At 46.5% G+C, this 20,542-nt stretch overlaps 1 protein-coding gene across 5 annotated transcripts in view; it reads right to left on the bottom strand.

Moving 5' to 3' along the window:
• Positions 1–4,551: 4,551 nt before the first annotated feature.
• ARHGEF15 (Rho guanine nucleotide exchange factor 15) overlaps positions 4,552–20,542 on the bottom strand; it is a 315,428-nt gene continuing 299,437 nt past the window's right edge. For all 5 annotated transcript variants that reach the window (XM_069218718.1, XM_069218720.1, XM_069218719.1 and 2 more), the window contains 4 exons: positions 18,264–18,428; positions 16,879–16,964; positions 16,330–16,434; positions 4,552–7,164 (listed from right to left, as the gene is read on the bottom strand). In XM_069218718.1, the coding sequence (XP_069074819.1) occupies positions 6,974–7,164; positions 16,330–16,434; positions 16,879–16,964; positions 18,264–18,428 (547 nt within the window). In that variant the 3' untranslated portion in view covers positions 4,552–6,973. The remainder of the gene's footprint in view (positions 7,165–16,329; positions 16,435–16,878; positions 16,965–18,263; positions 18,429–20,542) is intronic.

Raw genomic sequence — 20,542 nt, 5'->3', positions numbered from 1 at the left:
TATAGTCAATCATCAATAAAGCATAATAAACTTAGCCTGGTGACGCTTGAGGGGCCAGAAATGTCAAAACCCAACTTGGACCAGGGAGCCATGCCAGATTCCACTGGAATTACTGCTGGCGGTTTTGTGGTTTGGCTTTTACCACATAGAACACACTTTTCACAATCGCGCACAAAGTACTCCACAGATTTGTTGACTCCTGGCCACCAAATATTTTCAGGAGGTCTTAGTTTCATTGCTTGAATTCACAAATGCCCCCTGTGGTGTATATCCAAAACCCTTTTCCTCAAGTCAGTTGGTACCACCAATTGACTGATCCTTTGCACGTTAATTCAGCCAATTATTGCAAGTAGGGACCAAATTCCGTACCTTCATTCTTAGCATCCAGCCAATCACTACTCACTGAGCTCCTCGCTTGAGACAAAACAGTATCACATTCCAGAGCACCCCTCCAGTGTTGCTCAGAGATTACACCCCTCATTATTGCCAACATTTGGTGCACAGTACACACTACATCTTCATTCTCCTTCTCACCTCTATCTATTGGCATTCTAGACAGATAATCTGCAACCACATTCCTTTTGCCAGACAAACAATTCACAGGATAGTGGTACTCCTGCAATGGCACTACCACCTTCTTTTGTACTAAATAAATGCAATGACGGTTTGTGACCCATGCATGATACAACTGGAACACCACAGACAAATGTCCTAAAATGTGGATTACTCTACCACAGCACCATTGCTTCCTCCTCGATGGCGGAACAGGTCAACTCTGACCCCTCTAGCGCCATAATGCAGTCACCTCTGCCTTATCCTTTCTCTTCAGTAACAACAGAGTCCCAGGTCATCATTACTGACATCAATGTTGATGACACTAGAATCACAAGTGGGGACGACTTTAAAGGTCGAGTCCCTACAACGCCAGTCCTTTTATTCTCTACCGAACACTGGCACCCCCCACTCTGAACATACACACTTCCCTTTTTAAGTGAGTTTCTGAAGAGTGCAGTCTTGGGCAAAGTAAAGAACAAATTTGGAATCACACTCCACTTATGGAGATGCCCTTTGATGGCTCTTGTCTTTTTTGGGACCAGGCGGACTCTGCGCTGGAGTGCTACAAGGACAGCAGGGCTACCGGCAGCTCTTTGTGTTCTTTCTGTCGCTCCTTTGCCCCCACAATATTAATCTCTTTTGGATTTTTTACATTTCTGTGGCAAAAGCTAAAGTTATCTCATTCTGGCCATCCTTGAATTTGGATTTCCCAAACACATTACAACCCCATTACTGTCCCTTCAGAATGCTTGCATAAGTCTTTTTCTCTTTACTCATCCACTACTTCCTATATGCATCAGCTTCAGTGGTTACCCTTCTCTTGGCAGTGAGAATTTATTTTATAGGTATTGCCTTTGAATTATTTAACCTCCTCCACAGGTGTCCCCCTTGATCTCCCCTCATATTCCTTGCCGATCACTGTGCTCTTGTTTTTCATGTGTCATCTCTACTCTGCGTCCTCTGTGTCCCTCATCTTGTTTTACTTCTTTTAAGCCACTAACTCCTGTCTTTGGAACCAACTTCTTTTTCCAGTAAAATCCACTTCTTCCAGTAGAACTTTAACTTACACAAGAATAAGGAAGACGAATAGCCAACTAACTTTTATCTGACTGTGCCATTCTATTGATATAGTTTTCTTTACATCAATTTTGTACAGTTCTCTTTTGTATTTTTAAGCAGTTTTTGTAAAAGCAACATAATAAAACAAGCATATGCAATGCAATGCAGTGGGTCTCGCGCTGGAGTTAGAGCTATTAGCTCTGTCAATTCCTAACTGGACTTTTCTTGCCACATAAATTGAAAATGAAATGTAAAACAGTTGGCATAAGGGAGCTGATTCAAAGTGCCATGGTTGCCATGAGCATGAAGGAGAGACACAAAAGGAAAAATAAGTTTGCTTGCAGCCAAACATTTCGGCAAAAGTGCAACTATCCATGTAACAGGGTCGGTGTCTAAGCCGGTAACAAAACTACCCCAAGGAGGGACAAATGTGAAGCATTTACCATTGATGATAAAGGATTTTTGAAAGGCAAGCCCATGAATGAGTGATAGTGATGGGCGTGGTTAAAGGCCCACAGATAGATTACAACAGGTCAAAGCGCTTGCACGCTTGACCTACAAATGCTGGTATTACCTTGATCTCTTGTTCTCCAAGAGCATCACCACCACAGACAACTTGGTGCTGTCATGGTACAACCACCCCGGGATTCAGTTTGATCTGTCTTATGAACACCACACCAACCCGCTCTGACATTTCAAAGCAGTGACCCTTCCTGGCTCAGGAATACCTCTCTTCACTTCCCCTAAGATTGGTGTACCCCAGCACCGGCTTCTGATGGATATACTGGGTTTCCTAGAAAGTGGTGCCCAAAGCTTTGGACATTGTTGCCTGACTCACACAGAGGAAGCCTCTAGCTTGGGACGCGGAAGCTTCTTTGCTTGTATGGCCCATGCCCGCCTCATGGAAGTTCACAGCCCAGGGAACACTTCTTCATTTGCCAGTTCAGGCAGCTTCTTGATCTGTTTTTAGATTTACACTAAAAGCCCCATTTTCATGACTTCTAGTATGATGTAGATGTCTGTTTTTGTGGTTACACAATACTTCAACAACAAAAAAATCTTGCATATGAAGAGGGGCGAGAAAAGGTTGTGGGAACTGAAAAAGGGGAATAGGTGGAAAGCCCAAGACTTTAATGAGACAAGGAGGGAAACGCAGAGCGTCACAGTGAGGGCATGAGCCGAATTTTGTGAAAAATATGAAATTAGATTGTAAATGAAGAGATAGACAATTTGAAAGTGGAGTTGAAAACTGGTCCGGATAGGCTTTGTAGGGAAATCACAACCTGTTTTAAAGGAGGGCTAGCAATGGCATCCTGATGGGCAACCCAGGCATGATGGCAGAGGAGTGCTAGGGCATTATAGAGATGGGTTCATGATGTAGTAAATGTGCACACTAGAACCATCCCATCATGTGTCAAGTGAATATCATCAACTAGTGATGTGTTAATGGGTGTAATGGAAAGTGCCTACCATGTGCAATTTTACATTAACAAATGGGCCAGAACATGCCAAGCGGGAAGAGTGGAGAGCGAACATGATGTGTTCCCTGAGCACAGTGGACCGAGCTGTAATTTCCTGGCTGAACGTTAATGTGAAACAGGTTATGAGGTGCTAACTGGTCACCAAGGCGACTAGATGTGATATGTTAAGTGGCCATTATTGCAAGTGATAATGATATTCCAATTTGGTTTAATTACAAGTGGTCATGATATACTATCCGGGCATAGAGCACCTACCAGGGAATGTTGAGGTGTCACTGAGGAAAGGGGCCCACATGAGCTTACTAGGAACAATAGGCTGTTTCAGGGACGTGTACTCTGGGCAAAATGGCAAACGGTACCTTAACCTGGCATGATAGTAACTTATCATTCTGTGCTACCTTGGCATAAGGGAAACTGTCCATGATGGGCTGGTTTGTTGGAAACTACTCATGGTTTGGGAAGTGGGCGTGTGGTATCTTGGCGATTACGTGCTAAGTGGATTTACCTAAAAACTGAGCATGATCTAAATGGGCACAAAGGCTACTAGCCTTTCTGTGCCCATCTGGCAAACACTTGAATGTGATGTGAAACAAAGATAACTGAAATGGTGATATTGATATTTCAATGTGAAACATTTCAAACATAAAATCAGTAACGCACTTTACCCAAGTTAATATTTATCACAATTTTACCTTACATCGCACAGTAGTCTGTGAGCAATCACTCTTGCGCATGTTCTAGAACAGGTGGCGGCTTAGGTGTAGGGAGCGCCAAATCCATCTAAAATTTTAGAATAATGTCGACGGGAATAATTTCACATAGAAATTATATTTTTACCCAAATTATACATAACTGTTATTAAATTGATACCTGGAAAATCTGGACTGGATCTACACTGTCTGGAACAAGTGATAATGCATTTGGGAGAGTTTAAGATCTACATTTCCTAGCGCAGAGATGTTCAGTTTAGGTCCAGCATGGCCGCATCGTTGACAGAGTTTCAGATATCAGCTATGTAAGTACGTTCAGTATGGATCCATTGGATTTAAATGCATCTTGCATGTGTATCCTGAAAGACTGGTATTTATTTGGCCAGCCAGTCGTATGTTGGCCATCTCTGGATTAGAACATGTGAATTCACAGGGGCTTAATACTTACTTTGAAGGTGGATTTGATATATAGAAAAAATATTTTACATTTTTGTTAATATATAAAAGTGGTAATGACTGCAGGGCAGCAATTTCCTTTTTTTTTTTTTTTTTTTTTTTTTGGGACCGAGTAAGTTGGAGGTATTTTCGATGCTTTCAGGGGACTAAAATGCCCATCAAGGACCCTTTAACAAAACCAGAAAGACTTATTTTCTCATTGTCCTCACATCCAATGAATTAGTGAAAAGGATTGTCGCTTCATCGTGCTTGTAACTCTATGTCTAAATCAAGAAGCAAACTGACACAAATAAAATTTTATATGTATTGTTTTTAAAAGAGAAAAATGGCAACAATTCAAATACAAAAAAGTAATAAGTTGAGACACAAATATACAAAATAAATAGGTACAGTCAGCCTGCTGCCTTTTCAGGGTTGAAAATATAACCCATCTTCCATTAACACAGAATTGTGGTTGGCACGGGTAGGGGGGATTAGGGGTTTGAATACACATAAATAGAAACATCTTCCAAATAAACCTAAATAGACTTTCAATTAAAGCGAATGTGCTTTTGTTCCCAAAAGGGAAACAAGTGCGACCATAAGTGAAGGTCTCTGATGAAATAAAGATATCCCTTTGTACTGAAGCACCACATTTATGATAATCGACAATATTGGAAAGGACGCTTTTCTGCCTGGCACCATCTTTGGGTACCCCAGGTGCATTGTGGGTAGTCAAAGACATCGTTTGAGCTAGAACACTAGGTGGCATCAGCTCCATTCACAAGATGGCCTTCACAATATTGAGTTCTGCTGTTACAGCTTCAAGCGGGTATTCAAAAGGGCACTGCCCCACATTTCTTTGTTCAGCTGGAGCGTCTCCCCTCCACCAGCTCTCAGAGGACACAGATTTTTTTGGCTACAGAAAGGAGGACCTAGGGAGGTACCTAGACTTTTAAAGCAGTGGCCGCCATCTTGACCTAAATGGGACTGCTTGTGCAAAGAACCGGAAAAGAAGCGATTGGACAGAAAATGCTCAAACCTTCAGGAGGCCATCCCACTCACTAACCCAATCTCTACTATATGATGTAGTGAAACGGATGGGCTAGCGGGGAATCTGGGGGCCAACACAGCCTTTCTGCCCCAACTGTTTAAAGAGATATTCCCACTTTGACCAACAAGGAGGCGAGGGATTCCATGACCAGAATGTCTCCTCTACCAGACCACAAAAGGTAAGAAGAAACAATGACTTGGACACTGAGTGGGACTCTCCAGCCTAAATACACAAAAGTTTGTTTCCAGGTACCCTTCAAAGGAGCAAATTCCACACATTCTACAGTTCTTGAGCAAAGGACAACCAGATTATCCACAATACAGCATTAAGCATCTCAGTACACTACCAGGGTCAGCGTCCTCCTACCCTGTGGTATGAAAAGATCCATTCAAAGAATCTCAAGAGCGCGGCCCAATGAAGCCAATTTGTTTCCGCAGAGGCACACTTTTCTGGGCGCAATTTGAGATCCTACTAGAAATGTGAAGTAAACAGTCAGGAAAATACAAAACCAAGTTTCAAGGCAGTTGCAACTCAAGCCCCTTTCCTCAGTCCTAACTGGGCACCCTAGCGCTGAAGCAAGGCAGTCAACCAGCTTGGTGATACAGTTCCTATGCTGGAGGTTGGCAGTGAGGTATGCTGCGACTCGCCGAGGCAGGTCGTCAGCTGAGGACACGGTAATGCCCAGGAGTTGGAACTGCAGAGGATCCCAGTAGCTCGCCCCATACAGAGGCTGCCTTTCAGCTGGTAGCTCCCTAGAGCTTTTTTATTTAAAACTCATCAGAGCTGCCAGTGTGCTTCCAGTCTTAAACCACCTATGAATATCATGCACCTGTGGGAACGTGGTACCAGTTCCGCAGTCTTAACCACGCTAAAGCCGCAAAGTATACAACACTGATGAGTGCTGTGAAATGTGCATTCATAGCAACAATCTAAAAACGACAACAGAAAGCAATAATTCTTCAAAGAAATGCCACAAAACCAACAATGAGTTCACTAAAAACACAATATTGATGAAAGTGTGTTAGCGCATTTGTACGTGTGCTTGGGGCCATGGGGACCGTCTTCTGTCCATTTTGCCCCTTGGTGCAATAAATTCTTCATTAAATGATCCAACATGCAGAACATAAATGTTCCTTTTCTGACTTGGCCACCTCATAGGCTCACAGACCCTCTAAGACCTTTCCACGTGTTCGGCTTTCTTCTGGGTGTGCTCTAGCAGATGCCTGGTAAGTAACACTGTGGCTCAGTTTGCATTCTTGCTCTGTCTTTCTGTGCCATTTCTTCAACTGGGACTTGCTGTGATGTCAGCTGAGGTAGCACTTTTCCCAGATGTTGATCGGGTGAGACTCGTGTGCAAGGGCCAGTGGTGGTACTTGTCTTCCAACCCAGCTGGTGCCTCAAGATTAGAGAGACGTTTTCGAGCATCACAGGAAGGTCAGACATGGACTTTAAGTTACAAACGGATGTAAATTAAGAGACTTCAATAGGTGTTGTCGTGTCAACGTAGGTTGGAATTGTTATGCAACAGTGCAATTAACCACTTCCAATAAGTGTTCTTCCAGTACCCCCTTGCCTTTCTTATGCACCTCTCTGGCCTACTCCACTCTGTCAAGAATGCTCAGAGATAGATCTCAATTGATGCAACATGAGGAGCCTTAAAGTCTTGCAAGTGCAAAGCATTACGTGGAGTAGTACTTCTTCTTGGGATCGTGCGGCCTGCCGCCGACCTGAATGTGCCGCGCTGCTTGCAAGACGCGGTAGCGCTCCCTCAGGTTCCGCCGCCGGACATGCTCATTGGTGATCTCTTGCACATACTTAGAAGGAAACCAACCCTTCAGGCCATCTGACAGTCGGATACCCTCATACCACCCTGGAAGAAAGAAGGAAAACAACGTAAGATGTCATTGAGTAGGAGGGTTTTTATATTCATTCTTTTTTTTTCTTCAAATTTCTTTATTACCATCTATTGCAAATCTTCACACCTTGAATAGGTTACAATAGTTAACATGGTCATGAGGTGGATAGACAGACATCCCTCATCATTAACAATATTTTGATAGCAGGTCATACAGGAATATGGGAGGGGTAGCAAAAGATGAGAGAAAGAAAAATAAGATGACGACCTAAAGTGACATATTGCGCCCTGTCTCGCTAAGAAGTTGCTAATGTGTATATCACAAACTAAGACTAAGCAAAACAGTAATTATTTTAATCCTCTAGCGGGCGCTGCCATTTGCAGCTACGTGGGATTGTGGGGACGTGGGCAACCAATGATACTGTAAACATATAGAGTATATGTTGTTGGTGGTTCCAAGGTAGAAAAGGAAAGAAGTTGGGATATGCCCCTTTGCGTTCAGCCTTTAGAGCGCAGGGTCCCTTAAAGATGTCCCATGGTAAAGTGTGTGAAGGGGGATGGGTCACATCTTGGCACAATCCTGTCAGCCGCCCAGTTTATCATGGGGCGCACTTCAGCCTGGGGAGGGGGCAGATTCAATCTGTCAAACGATTTAGGAACGTACGTGTTCCACATTGTAGCTGCTTCGCCTCCCGCTCGCAACCTACTATCTTGCATCATAGCATGTGCTTCTGCCAGAACCCCGTTATGAGTCACCCAAAGCCAGCACTCAGTCGTGGGGGGACGAGGGGCTTTTCAAGTCATGGCAATGAATCGCTTAATGAGGACCAACACCAGGTCGACTGCATTCAAGTAGTGCTTGGTATGCTTAGTTCGTTTTGTGATCCCCACAAGACAGAGGAGCGGGTCTAATGACAGCCGGACATCGATCACCGTCGACATATGTGCCAACCCCTGGGTCCATGTGCGCATCAACAGCGCGGATTCACAAACCATGTGAATAAATGTCGCATCCATGTGACCACATCTTGGGTACGCCAGGGATGCCCCCAGAAACATTTTGTGTGGGCTGTGCGGTGTAAGGTAGGTTTGATGTATGTAACTGAATTGCGTGAATTTGAAACAGGCATTGTGCAGGGCTCGCTTCACTCGTTCTGAAGCCATGGTCTACTGCTTGGTGGTCTAGTCTGTGCCCAAGCAGTCATCCTATTTGGGCTTGCTCCAGGACCGAAATTCACTGCATCCCCCTGTAATGCCGTGTAAAATACCAAAACCACCAGACGGCCTAGCCCTTGTGTTAAAAAGCACTGCAAACCCAAGTGCAGTGGCTGCTCAGCCAGTCCTGATGCCCATATGTCCCCAATTGTCGCCCTGATTGCAGTGTGTGCAAGAAAGAGACCTGCTCCAATCTTGTAAAGGTCCTGCAGTCCCTGGAAGGACAGGAGCACCGTCGCTGTATAGATCATCCATTTGAGTGAGCCCAGTGTCTCGCCTTGGAGAAGAATCGTGAACCCTCAGCAGATTTTTCATGGCCGGCACGCTCCATAGGAGCAAGTGCGGTGCATCGGGGGGGGGGTCAATGCACGTCTGGGCTGGATATAGCGAGTCCAAATGAGCCTGTTTGCTCGCGATAGCTTGCCCAGTCCTTCAGTCGGCCTACCGAGTGACAACAGCCACTTCAGTATGTCCATGCCCCCCAAATCCACCTGAACCGGGCTGCCCTTTGCCGTTCTATCCCTGCCCAGCCAACACACTGGCCACTGCAACTGGGCTGCTGCATAGTACAGCTCCAGATCTGGGACCCCTAGTCCCCCCTCAAGCACGAGGCACAGAAGAATGGGGATCAAAAACCTGCTTCTGAGCAGGTCCAGAAACAAGTTCAGATTCCAGACTCCTCAAAGTCCTGAAAAAAGATCTAGTTGATATTACTAGGAAAGCCACAAAGAAATGAAGGAGCCTAGGAAGAACCAGCATTTTTGGCACTGATGCTCTACCTATAGGCGAGAGAGGTAGTTGTGTACAAAAAGTGCATGGATGGGCGAATCGAGGTCAGGGCCTTACCATGAGTACCATCGACCCTGTCTGTATGGTAAACGTTTACACCAAGATATCGAACGGTCCGTAAGGTCCAGGGGAGGCGCCCCACCTTCGGCCCTGCTTGGTGCTCCGGCTCAATCCAGTGTAAAGGAAAGATACAGGATTTACTCTAGTTCACCTGGAGACCAACCAAGCCCGGTTCCAGGAATTTATATCTGGATGGGCCAAGGGTGCGTTTGGGTGGGCCAATGTGTGCCCACTTTTCGACAATTCTGGAGGTAGCCTACAACCTGGGCTCTAGTGCCACTGCACCTGCTGCATCATTGGCAGGTAAACCCCCGTCTCCTCTTCCCCAACACACACCTCCCCTTTGCAGCTCACCTCAGACATGAGCTAAGATCATCAGGCTGTTTTCTTTTCACGGACATGTCCAGAGTTTTGTCTCAGACAGCAGAAAAATAGGAAAAATCATCTAAAATTGGTATTTTTCTCCCTCACAATACACAAGTAAGACAGCTATTGTTAAGGCTATGCACTATAAAATATATTCTAGAGATTTCTCGTTGACACCTAACTGATAATTGAATTAAACAAAATTGAAAAAATAAATCACATTTGCCGACATGGAAGAAGCACTTAACAAATGCTTTCTCTGTGGCCTTGTTTGCTGATACTAAGAGGGCCAAAGGTCATGTTGAGTGGGCCTGGTCAACCTGCTAGAACCAGGCCTAAGACCAACCAGTAGGTCATAAAGGGCCAGCAGAATGGATGTATGATCCCATAGATATACTAACACATTGTCTGCGTATAAGGTATAAGGACACAGTGTGTCGGTCTGGTCCCACCCTGGTGCCCCAGTCAGGGCCCCTAGCATGCAGCATGGCCACTAGCGGCCCCATAGCTAATATGAAAATAACTGGAGATAAACAGCACCCTTGGTGGGTCCCTCTAATTCTGTGAGAATAGTACGAGATCTGATGGCCAGTGCGGACCCGCACCTTTGGGGTGCTATATAAAAGCTTGACCCAACCTAAGAAGCTGGGACCTATCCCAAAAGCCTCCAGCATCTGTTGTAAGTAGGACCAACTCAGTGAATCAAAGGCTTTCTCTAAATCCAGAGAGACCGCCACTGGGAGGTCGCTGCCCCCGGACATCGCATCCATTATGTGGCACAGGCGCTGAATGTTGGAGTGCACTGCCCTTTGAGGCACAAACCCACATTGGTCCGAATTAACAAGGGAGCCAAGCGCTGGAAGTAACCTAGTCACATTAACCTTACTCAGGATTTTGTATTCAATGTTCAACATTAACAACTGTCGATAGGAGCTCACTTCAAGGGGGTCTCTACCCAGTCGAAGAAACATCACTATCAGGGCCTCACGTAAGCTTGGTAAAACACCCCGGTGGTGCGCTTCTCAGTAGACCTTTCACAGGCAAGGAGCAAGAGTGGCTCTGAAGGCTGCAAAGTGCTCTACGGGAAACCCGTTGGTATCTGGGGTCTTGCAGTGCCATTTGTGTGATTTCTAGGTTATACTCCTCTTCTAGAAAGGCTGCTCTAAGTCTAACAACTGCAGTGGGGTCAGGTGAGAAAGTGCCACTGCTCGCACTTGTGCCAAGGAGGGTTCCTGGGGTACAACTGCTTGTAATATTGAGGGAGTACTTCATTGATGTCTACTTGAGAATTCCTCATGAGACCTACGCTATCATGTAGGCATCCACCAGAGTCCTGGGTGTCTCTGATCCCATTAACCACACAAATATGTGCCCTAGTTTATCACCATTTGCATGTTGTTTATTGCCATTTGCATGCTTGTGGGCTAGGAAGTGGGCAGAGTTGTTTCACCTCCTCCCAGAATTGGCAAGTTTGCCAGACAAGGGCGTATCGATATGCCTCAAATTCCCTGGTCCACAGGCATGTCTCTAGTGCCAGCACATTACGTGAAAGCCAACTTAACTCCCCACATCGTGGCAATGCAGTGCCCTCTCATGACTACCTCAATGGCATCCCACTCTAACTCGTAGGACCCCATTGACCCAGTGTCTTTTCCTCAAAATACTTGGAAATATGTGACTTTATAAACCATATCCTGCAAGGCTTCCATGCAGGCTTCCATGCAGAGCCACCACTTTAGATGGGAGCCCCTGTCCACCCCCACTGGAACCTGACCCGAAGCAGGTTGTGGTCCGAAAGTGTCCTACCCAGGTACTGAACCACGTATGAGGGGCCAGCAGTCTGTATTACAAATGAAGTAATCTAACCAACCATGAACCTGATGTCCCTGGTGCATAGTAAGAATACTCTTGTCTCCTAAGGATGCCCTAAGTGCCAGATATCATGTAAACTAGACAACCTGGGCCACTTCTAAAAGTGCTTTGTTGCTTGTATACCTGGTGTACCTGGAAATGGGGGGTACCGACTGTTCCCAATCAGTGTTGTGGATCCAAATAAAATCACCTCCCACAACCCTGTGGCCTGAGGCTCCTGCAACATGGTGCAAAAATGCACCTTGAGGGATATTTGGTGCATAAAGGGATACTATAGAAAGGGGGCATCCATCCAGAGTCCCCCCAAGACCATGTAACTACACTCCTCATGAACTAGGACTCTGGATTTACAAATGGTAACTCCTTAGTGACATAAAGAAGCACTCCCCCTACCGGGCATAAGCTGAATATATGGTGTCATATACCTGCCAACTCCATCACTTATTTACTTTGTCAAGCTCCCCTGTGGTTAGGCACTTCTCCTGGAGATAAGAGAAGTGTACATGTCAGCGTCTAAGTTAAGCATATATCTTGTGTCTCCTGGCGGGGTTGTCATACCACAGATATTCCAAGTAAAAGCATAAAAGGTAGTGGCCCTAAGTGCAGATTGTATATCTCAGGGCTCCCACAATGCCTATTGTCACCCAGCACCCCTGTTGGTCTCCCACCACCTCGACCACCCGTCCAACCAGCCATATAAAAAAGCACAGTCAAATAATTATGAAAAACAACTCCCCTAACCATGGCCTGAGTGCCTTCCGACTTCATGCCACAACCCCTCAAACTATTCAACTGGCATGTAGCAAATGCCTGCCATGTCATGTCCATATGGAACAGTCTGTTGGGAGTGGGCCAAGTGAAATCGTGCATAGCATGAAAGTTTCAATGTTCAATGCAGCCGTGGTGTGAGTCCCTGTCAGATGATGTGGTATCCAAATGCCCCCCCCCCTTAAAGTGGCTTGCCTACAGGGGGGTGTCAGACCACAAAGGAAACCAACCCCGCTGGATCATCCAGCCCATCAACATGAGGTTCTACCTTAAAGGTCATGCACCAATCACAGGGTAACCTTCGGACCCGGATAGGCCCTGGCAGGAGAGGGGAGCAGGCCAATGAGTGTAATCCTGACTCCGATCAGTGTTTGGCGCACAGAGGGGCGGAGGAGTTCATGGTGTGGAGGGAGGCCTCCGATACAGGTCGAGCTTGCTCAGCCACTACTTGGTGTTTGGTTGGTTTCGTCTTGAGGGATCTCCAATTGCGCCATCGAGTTTTGGTCATCAGCCAGTCGTCAGCCCTCAGGTCCATGGTTGGAGCACCTGCCAGGTCCTTGGCATGCAGCCAAGTCCATACATCTACCAGTGAGTAGAATATGTCTACAGTTTCACCATCAATCACTCTGAGCTTCGCTGGAAACAAAGCATATTTAAGCCTCAACTAACATCTTAAGTTAGGAGTTTTGTTGGTGCTGTACTTCCATTGTAAAGTCATAATATGCCATGATCATTATATTTTCATATTGCCAGGGGCCCTTCATGCGAAATCGCTGTAGCAACAGGTCACGGTCTCAATACTTGAGGAGGTGGGCTATGATGGGACACGGCGGGGCATCCCGGAGGGGAGACTGGCCTACCGTCAGTGCGCTTGCTCTATGGAGAAGAACTTTGGCACTTTGTCTTCCAGAACTACCTTCCTCAGCCATTCTTCAAGAAATAATTCCATGCTAGGACCCTCGGAGCCTTTGGGGAAGCCCAGTAGACTAATACTGTTGCGTCTAGAACGCCCCTCCAAATCTTGTAGGTTTGCAACGTCCTCTTCCATGCGTTTCAGCCTTTCCTTCAGATCCTGCACTGTTGGCCTTACTGAGGCTAGGGCTTGACTCAGTTTCCTCCACTCTGGACACCAGGTTGTGTTGATCAGTTCTTTTTTTTTTTTTTCAAATTCACATCGAGTGAGACAGTGTCAATGCGAGTTTCCTGGGAGGTTTTAGTGTCCATGATGGCCTGGAGCACCTTGTCAAATTTTGTAGAGTGAACTTGAAGTGTTGCTTCAAGGTGTTGGACGCTGTCAAGGGTTCTGTCAGTGGGCTCCTGCAGTTAGGAAATGCAGAGTGCAAAAACAAGAAACAGGCCGCCCAGTGTAACAGTAAATCCAGTTGGTCCCTAACCGCATCCATGGCAGCAGAGGTGTAGGCTTGAATGTTGTGGTTGCCAGATGGAAGTGGTGAGCACTCTCCAGACTAGGTAAACGTATGGCCCACGCATCAAAGCCACTGGGTAGGACTCACAATTCATGTAGGGTCATCCAAGTGCAGAGCCCTTCCAGGGCAACAGGGGGGCAGGCAGGCCACGTTATGACCAGTTTTGGATATCCGTATTTAGCTCTCAGGAAGTTGTGCCACCCCGTCCCAGTCTGCAATGCAAGCCTCAGCCCTCCAGTGTGTGGATGGTGGCAAGTTCCCCGCCAAGCAACCGGGCTCCAGGGTCACACAGGTAAGCTGCTGTCAGTACTTATGGGCCAAGTGCAGGATGTAAAGGGCTCCCTCGCCTGGAGGGGCTCCCCATGTAGGTGCCTGCATCTGGAGGTTCACAGTCACACAAAATAAAGGACTGTAGAGGTGGGAAGCACAGCCAACTTGCAATGCTCCCTCTCAGAATTCCTGTGTGCCACACAGCGGTTGACTGTGAAGCAGCGGGGATCAGCATCGATATTGGAGCCTCTGCGCACTGGGCCAGGTCAATTGGATGGCACAGCCTGCATCTGCATGCCACTCCCTGCATTTCAGGGCATCAGGACAGTGCTATATTTCCACTCAGGTGGCCTGGTGGTCGCCGCAGGCCCCTCACCGTGACACCTTGTTCAGGCTTCCACAGAGGAGTCCTTAGCCGTGTTGCTGGCAGCCCAACCCCAAACTGGTATACAATTGAGGCAACATGGGCGGGAGGGCTGCACTCCAGGTAGAAAGTTGTACGAGCGCTGCAGCGAATACCTGTGGAAGCTGAGTCCCTGGGGCCAGGACCCTCTTGTTACGGGACAACTCCGCTTCAGCCTTGCATTTTGGAGCGCTGAAGAGGGAGAGTTCCCACGCCACTCCGGTTCTCACTCAGCCAAGGAGTGCTGCCGATCCTCCACATCGCCACTGTCACTAACTGTCCGCCGTAGAGCTACGGTTGTATTTTCAGTCCTCCTGCAGTGGTGTTCAGGCAGGATAGAAGAAGAGAGCAGTGGCGGTTGGATGCCGCTAATCAGGGCAGGATTCAAGGCAGCCCTGCACGGAGCTCGGTCAGAAAGTGTCTGATGCGGCCACCATCTTGGCCAAGCCCCCCCCCTTATATTCATTCTTGGTGATGGAACAGCACTTTTATACAATTTTTTAGGCATTTATTATAACTCAGACCTAGTCTAACAGACTGCTTACCTAGAATATTTTATTACATCAGTGTTATCTCATATACGCTGCACTCAAGACAGAATGTTATTATGTGAGGGATTATGAAAAGTTTGGATTAAATAAACCCAGGTGAATGAGGGGTGGAGTGGTTCATAAACAATTATTTAGGACAGTGGTGAGTGAGGGGATCAAGTGTATGACTGGTTTATTCTGCTTTGCAGCCAAGACTGAAAGGGAAACCCCAGTTTCCATAAAGTGCACAGGTCTTCACTCTACGGTATGGGTGAATGTGTGACCAACATCTAGTCCACGAAGGAGTGAATGCTCCTGTCCTTTTTCACTTTTCACTATATATCTCTGCTCTATATCCTGCAAATTCGGGCATGGGCTGGGCGTGTGAAAACTGAAGTCTTAAATAAGAGATCAGTTCAGTTCAGTTCAAATAAGAGCTTAGATTTCTGTCCTTCAGAAGCAAAAAGCCTTGTACGGTGCTATTGCAACGTAGACAGCTGGAAACTGTGGATGGTGGTTAAAGCTGTGAACCGCGGAGCTGAAAACTCTTGCAGGTGTATGTGTTCCTTCTTTTGGTCCTGGTTCCCCATTTCTCTGGACACAATGAGAGCACTGAAACTAGACTCAGAGTGTACTTAACTTTGAAAGAACTTGTGGGGAACATGGAGCAGACAAATACCACAGTCAAGATGAGGACACTCATTCTTTCTGGTCTTAAGCTTAGCATAGCAATATAGAAGTCCTACGGAGAGAGACCACATGGATTACCGAACAGCAGAGGATTTTCAGTCACACAAGCTGAAAAGCGGTCACAAACAAGCCCTATGTGACCAACTAAGCCTCGTCCATGGATTGGCATTAAGGTACATGCAGCACCCGGTGTAAAGGCCCCTCTCAGGTACTCTCTTCCAATGCTTCAGGCCAGTTAATGACTGTGTTAGTGGAAAGCTAAATACCCTCCCAAGAGAAAAGGGTTCAGGAGATTGGGGCGGCAGCACCAACCATTGCGTCTTAAGTCTGCAAACTAGCTATTTCCACTCAATGGCTCCACAGTCAGGCGGGGGAGTACACGTGCAAGCTGTGATTTAGGTCGCAAACCTGCCCAGGGATTTAGCCCTCTGCTCACACAATCTGGTAAACTGCTTTTAATGTGGCTGAATTTGTACAAAGTGACCCTATGGCACCATGTCACATGGTACCAGGTTCCAAGAGCTCATTTTTTTTTTTTTTTTTTAAACCTAAATATATTTTGGGAGTAAAATATTTGGCCCCCCAGGGAATACTTTAGACTAAACTCCCCAGCCTGCAATTACTTGTGATGGACACGTAGAAGACCACATGTAGTACACATACTTTGTAACTCTGCAAAGAAAAATGGCAGCAGCAAGTAAAGGTGAGAGGAATGTTCCTAGTTTGACCATTACCTTCCCTACTACAACACCAAATCTACCAGTCCCATCAAACAACCCTGCCCACCTACCTTCTGTGGTCTTCCTGAGGACATTGATGATGTCGGTGGGCTCCAGGCTGAGCTCGTCCGCCTGCACGGCGGTGTAGGGTTCCACACACTGCACCTGAGGGCAATCTGCAAACAAAGAAGGGCATTAAACCCATCTGAAGTCAGGTACTGTAGCATCCCATCACAGGTTAAACACTGCTGCTCAAGTGACGCAGCAAAGGGCAAGACAGTCACCCCACACCCAAAGGCATCGGACCCCAAATGAAATAAAAAGCTGCACTTCCTGGAGTGACAACATATCCAAGGTGTTTGGTCAAAGAGTTCTCAATGCCCTGGCAAACTCTGTTAACTATATGTCCAATATCTACCCATCTAATCTGCCAATGTTCATGCCCACAGTACTACTCCAATCTCGCCCTATCAATTGCCCTTCCCCCGCCCACAGGTTTTTGTGAGAGGCATTCGGTCTGCAGAGTATGTATTACTAGAGCCCCATGGCATGCATTCATTCATCCACTCATTTGTTCATGTAGAGCCTGGAGCAGGCTGCTATGCGCAGGCAATACTTGCCCCAGTCTTCGTAGATGGTCTCATCACTGGACTCCGTCTGATCCTTCTTGTTGGGGAAGGCACCCATCCACCGGTGCATGTCCGACCTGCAGGGTCCAGAGAGAAATGCAGGGATGAGCTCAAGTCAAACACAGTTCAGATGTTTATTAACTTCTTTGATTGATATTAGTATCTCATCTTGTCCAGGTCAAAGTTCAAACTGGCCCCAAATTATTAACTAGTACATCCAACAGCAACGGATTCATTTTTAGTCCCATTTACTTCAGACCGCTTGAGGATCGCTCTGTTTTATTCCAACTCCCAGGTGGGAAGAACCTGTTGCTCAGAGTTGGAATTGGACATCCGTATGCAGTGCACCCTTCCAAGTCTGAAGCTGTTCCGTCAGCTTAAGCTTCCTTTAAGTGACATTCCACTCTTATGTCATCTGCTATGAGATTGACCTGCTGACATGATGTCACACCTCTAACTGGAAGGACTAACTATCAAAGATCAGCCTCCAGTTCTACAAAGTAACACTTTCTCATTGGAAGAGGTTACGGAATATGTACCTTGTAGTATTTCTTAGTCGCCTCTCACCTTCCTCCCTGGCTTGACCCTTCATCACATCCTTTCATACTTAAATCTTACATTTGGCTGACTCTACTGTATCCTTCGGACAATATAAAGCTCTGAACTGCTTCTTTCTTCCATAGCAAAGCTATGCATCCCTAAAGGCAAGAGTTCGCTGTTACACCCACCCTTCTTTTTCGTAGGTATTATTCGAAACGCGTGGTCACCTCTGACTACCAATTTAAGGTATGTAAATTTATACCGATCTACTACCCCTAGGCCACATGGAAATAGGTCCAGTCATCTTTTTCAGGTGTCTCTTAGGGCCCAGCACTCCTCACCCAAAGGTCATCATCACATCACAGGCATGGGACATCCAACGTATGCTGTTTGCTGCGATGTTGCATTTACTCAGTTCCTCTATTATTGTTTTCTATAGGATTATAATGTATTGAAATGCTCAGAGAGAGCTCAAAGGGAGCACTTTGACACGATAAAACACCTGTGCATTAAAGACAGCCAGGTTTACCTTAGTGTAGAACATCTTAACTTTGTTGTTTTGTATTCTATTTTGTTCAGTTTTGAACTTTAACATAGCAAGGTATAGATCTCATCAATTATAAATCCGGTTTACAGATTTTGCACGACATTTCAGATTAATAATTCACAGCTATCATCCCTTTAGCTTGTAATCCTATGCTCATTATACAATTTGGTTGATGTCTCCATATCAGTTATGTCAGCCGTCCTGACCCAGCGATAGACCATATATATGAGACATAGGGCTTGTAACACTGCTTCACTCTTCACACCCCACCCCCTTCACCAGCACTTACTGAGTTGGAGCTTTGAACAGTCGGTCACAGGTCTTCCCCTGGTGGTTCTCCAGCAGTGTTAAGAAGAAGCCATTCTCCACCGTGGCACCGTGGGCATAATCGGTGCACCCCTGGACCTGCACCAGAGACCGGTGCGCATAATCAACCACCACGTGCCGCTCGGAGCTAGGAAAAGAAGGGAGCAAGATGAGCCATTCACATTTCACGTTCCCCTTCACCCAGCATTCTCCCCATAACTGCTGGCTGCACTTTATAGGGTGAAAAGGTTCACTGGAAAAAAGGGGATTCTCTGGGGCAAATGTCTGACAAATGACACCAGAGCTGGGTCAGAATCAAACATGCGTAAGTTTAATGGGTTCCCCTTTGAGGGGTGCCTTTTGTCTACAGAAAGCCAGAGCCAGCACTCAATTAAGGGGGCAATGCAGGGATTTGTAAAGCGCAGGTAAGCACCCATGAGGGTCTCAAGGTGCTGAATTGTAGGCCCAGGGAGATTACGTGATCTGCCCAGAATCACAGGATGCTGAGCTGAAGCAGAGATTTGAACCTGGTTTACCCAGCTCAGACGTTGACAGCCCAGGGCCATTACGCCACACCCTCTACCCATAAATGATGTCACAATACAGCTCAAGCATAAAACTGACATCAAATGAAGCAACATTTTAGAACATCTATTGTTAGAGAGTGTAAGTAACACAAAACAGAATAAAGAGAATTATTGTTTTTCTTTCACTGCATGGCTCCTTTAGCTTGACCTAGACAGTTTATAGAGCACAGCATGCACAAGGAAACATCACATACATATCATTTCTCTGTATTCTGCATTGAATTCATTCCGACCTGTGGCATCTACACTACATCATCAAACCTGGCCCTGCCAACCCGCCTTTCCTGTGCTGGAAGTCTCCAGTGCCCGCACAACCACAAAGAAAGCTGCACATCACGATACATATGTACAAACTCCTGGCAGCTGCTGGTTATGTGTCACTATGCAGACTTTAAACTAACAGCCTTTAGCGTCCAACTACCTTCCACAGTTGTCCCTTAAGGGTCCAAGTACGTAGCACAAACATGTTGCCAAGATGGGTGCCCCATTCAGTGAGTGATTCATCAGTGATAATGGTCGTCTGCGGAAGAAGGTCCAAAAACAGACTGCCCAGAGGCAGGTGCTTGTTCTACCTCTGCAGAGTGCGGTGAGTTGCTCTTTATCAACACTAGATCTTCCCATTAACCCTCCGCTTGAGGCCATAGCATCACAAGATACTGTTGGAGCGGGTTCATGTGTAACCTGGTGCGCCACACAGTTGCTATGAGGATGCCTTCATACCCAAAAGCTTCATTACAGCTCTTACAGCGAGTGGACTGAAACAGAGATAGCAGCTGTTAGAACATGATTTCCCTTTAACAGCATTTAACTTTGAGTCCAAGAAGGGCTGCATCTGTCGGGGTTGGAGGTGGGACATCTTGCTTTTATGGTGAACCCAAAGCTGTGGTGCAGTCTCACCGCTGCTTTAGTGTGTGCTAGCCATGGTTGCTTCGTGCTGCTCTTTGTCAGTCAGTTGTTGAGTTATGAGAAGACATGGGTGTGAAGATGAGCGGCCCCCCACTGCCAGTCACTTGGTCAAGACCCTTGAAGCTGTAGAGATTTCAAAGGGTAAAACTGTGAACTGGTAGAGTGGTCTACTTAGAATGAACCGGGGCTACTATGGTGGTTTGCGTATATGGAAGTGAGTGTACTTCAGGTCCTGTGCTGTCATGAAGTTCCCTTGGTGGAGCAACAGGATGGCGTCCTCTAAGGTTGCAATAAGAAAGTGCTCCGACAGGATGTATCAATTTAGTGGCCTCTGGTTTGGGATGGGCTTGGATGGAGCTGTCCTTTGGCATGAGGAAGGACAGGGAGTAAAAGCCTTTGCCTCACTGGTGTGGTGGCAAGCTATGTTACGTCCTACTGGGTGAATACTTGAACCTCTTCTTCAAAGAGAGTGCGATGGGCTGGCTGAGAATGTAGTGGTGTGCTGGTACGTTGGTCGGTGGTGGAATTCTAAGCAGAAGTCCAGCTACAGTATTGCTAGCACCCATTGGTCAAAGGTGATTTCCTACCAGTGGTGATAGAATCCCTCAGTCTCCCTCCAACAGAGGTTGTATGATTGGGAGGAGTGCTTTGGAGCGGAGGCTCTTTTGCCAAAGCCACCTTTGTATTTCTCCGTCCCACTGTTACCAATATAACCCTCCCTTTAGTACGCTCTGCCGGCCTTGGACTTGTGAAAGGCCTGCTGTAGGCA

Source organism: Pleurodeles waltl, chromosome 12, assembly GCF_031143425.1.
Source record: "Pleurodeles waltl isolate 20211129_DDA chromosome 12, aPleWal1.hap1.20221129, whole genome shotgun sequence".
NCBI lineage: Eukaryota > Metazoa > Chordata > Amphibia > Caudata > Salamandridae > Pleurodeles > Pleurodeles waltl.
Note: the sequence above shows the minus strand (reverse complement) of the source record. Positions and strands in the feature narration are given on the sequence as shown.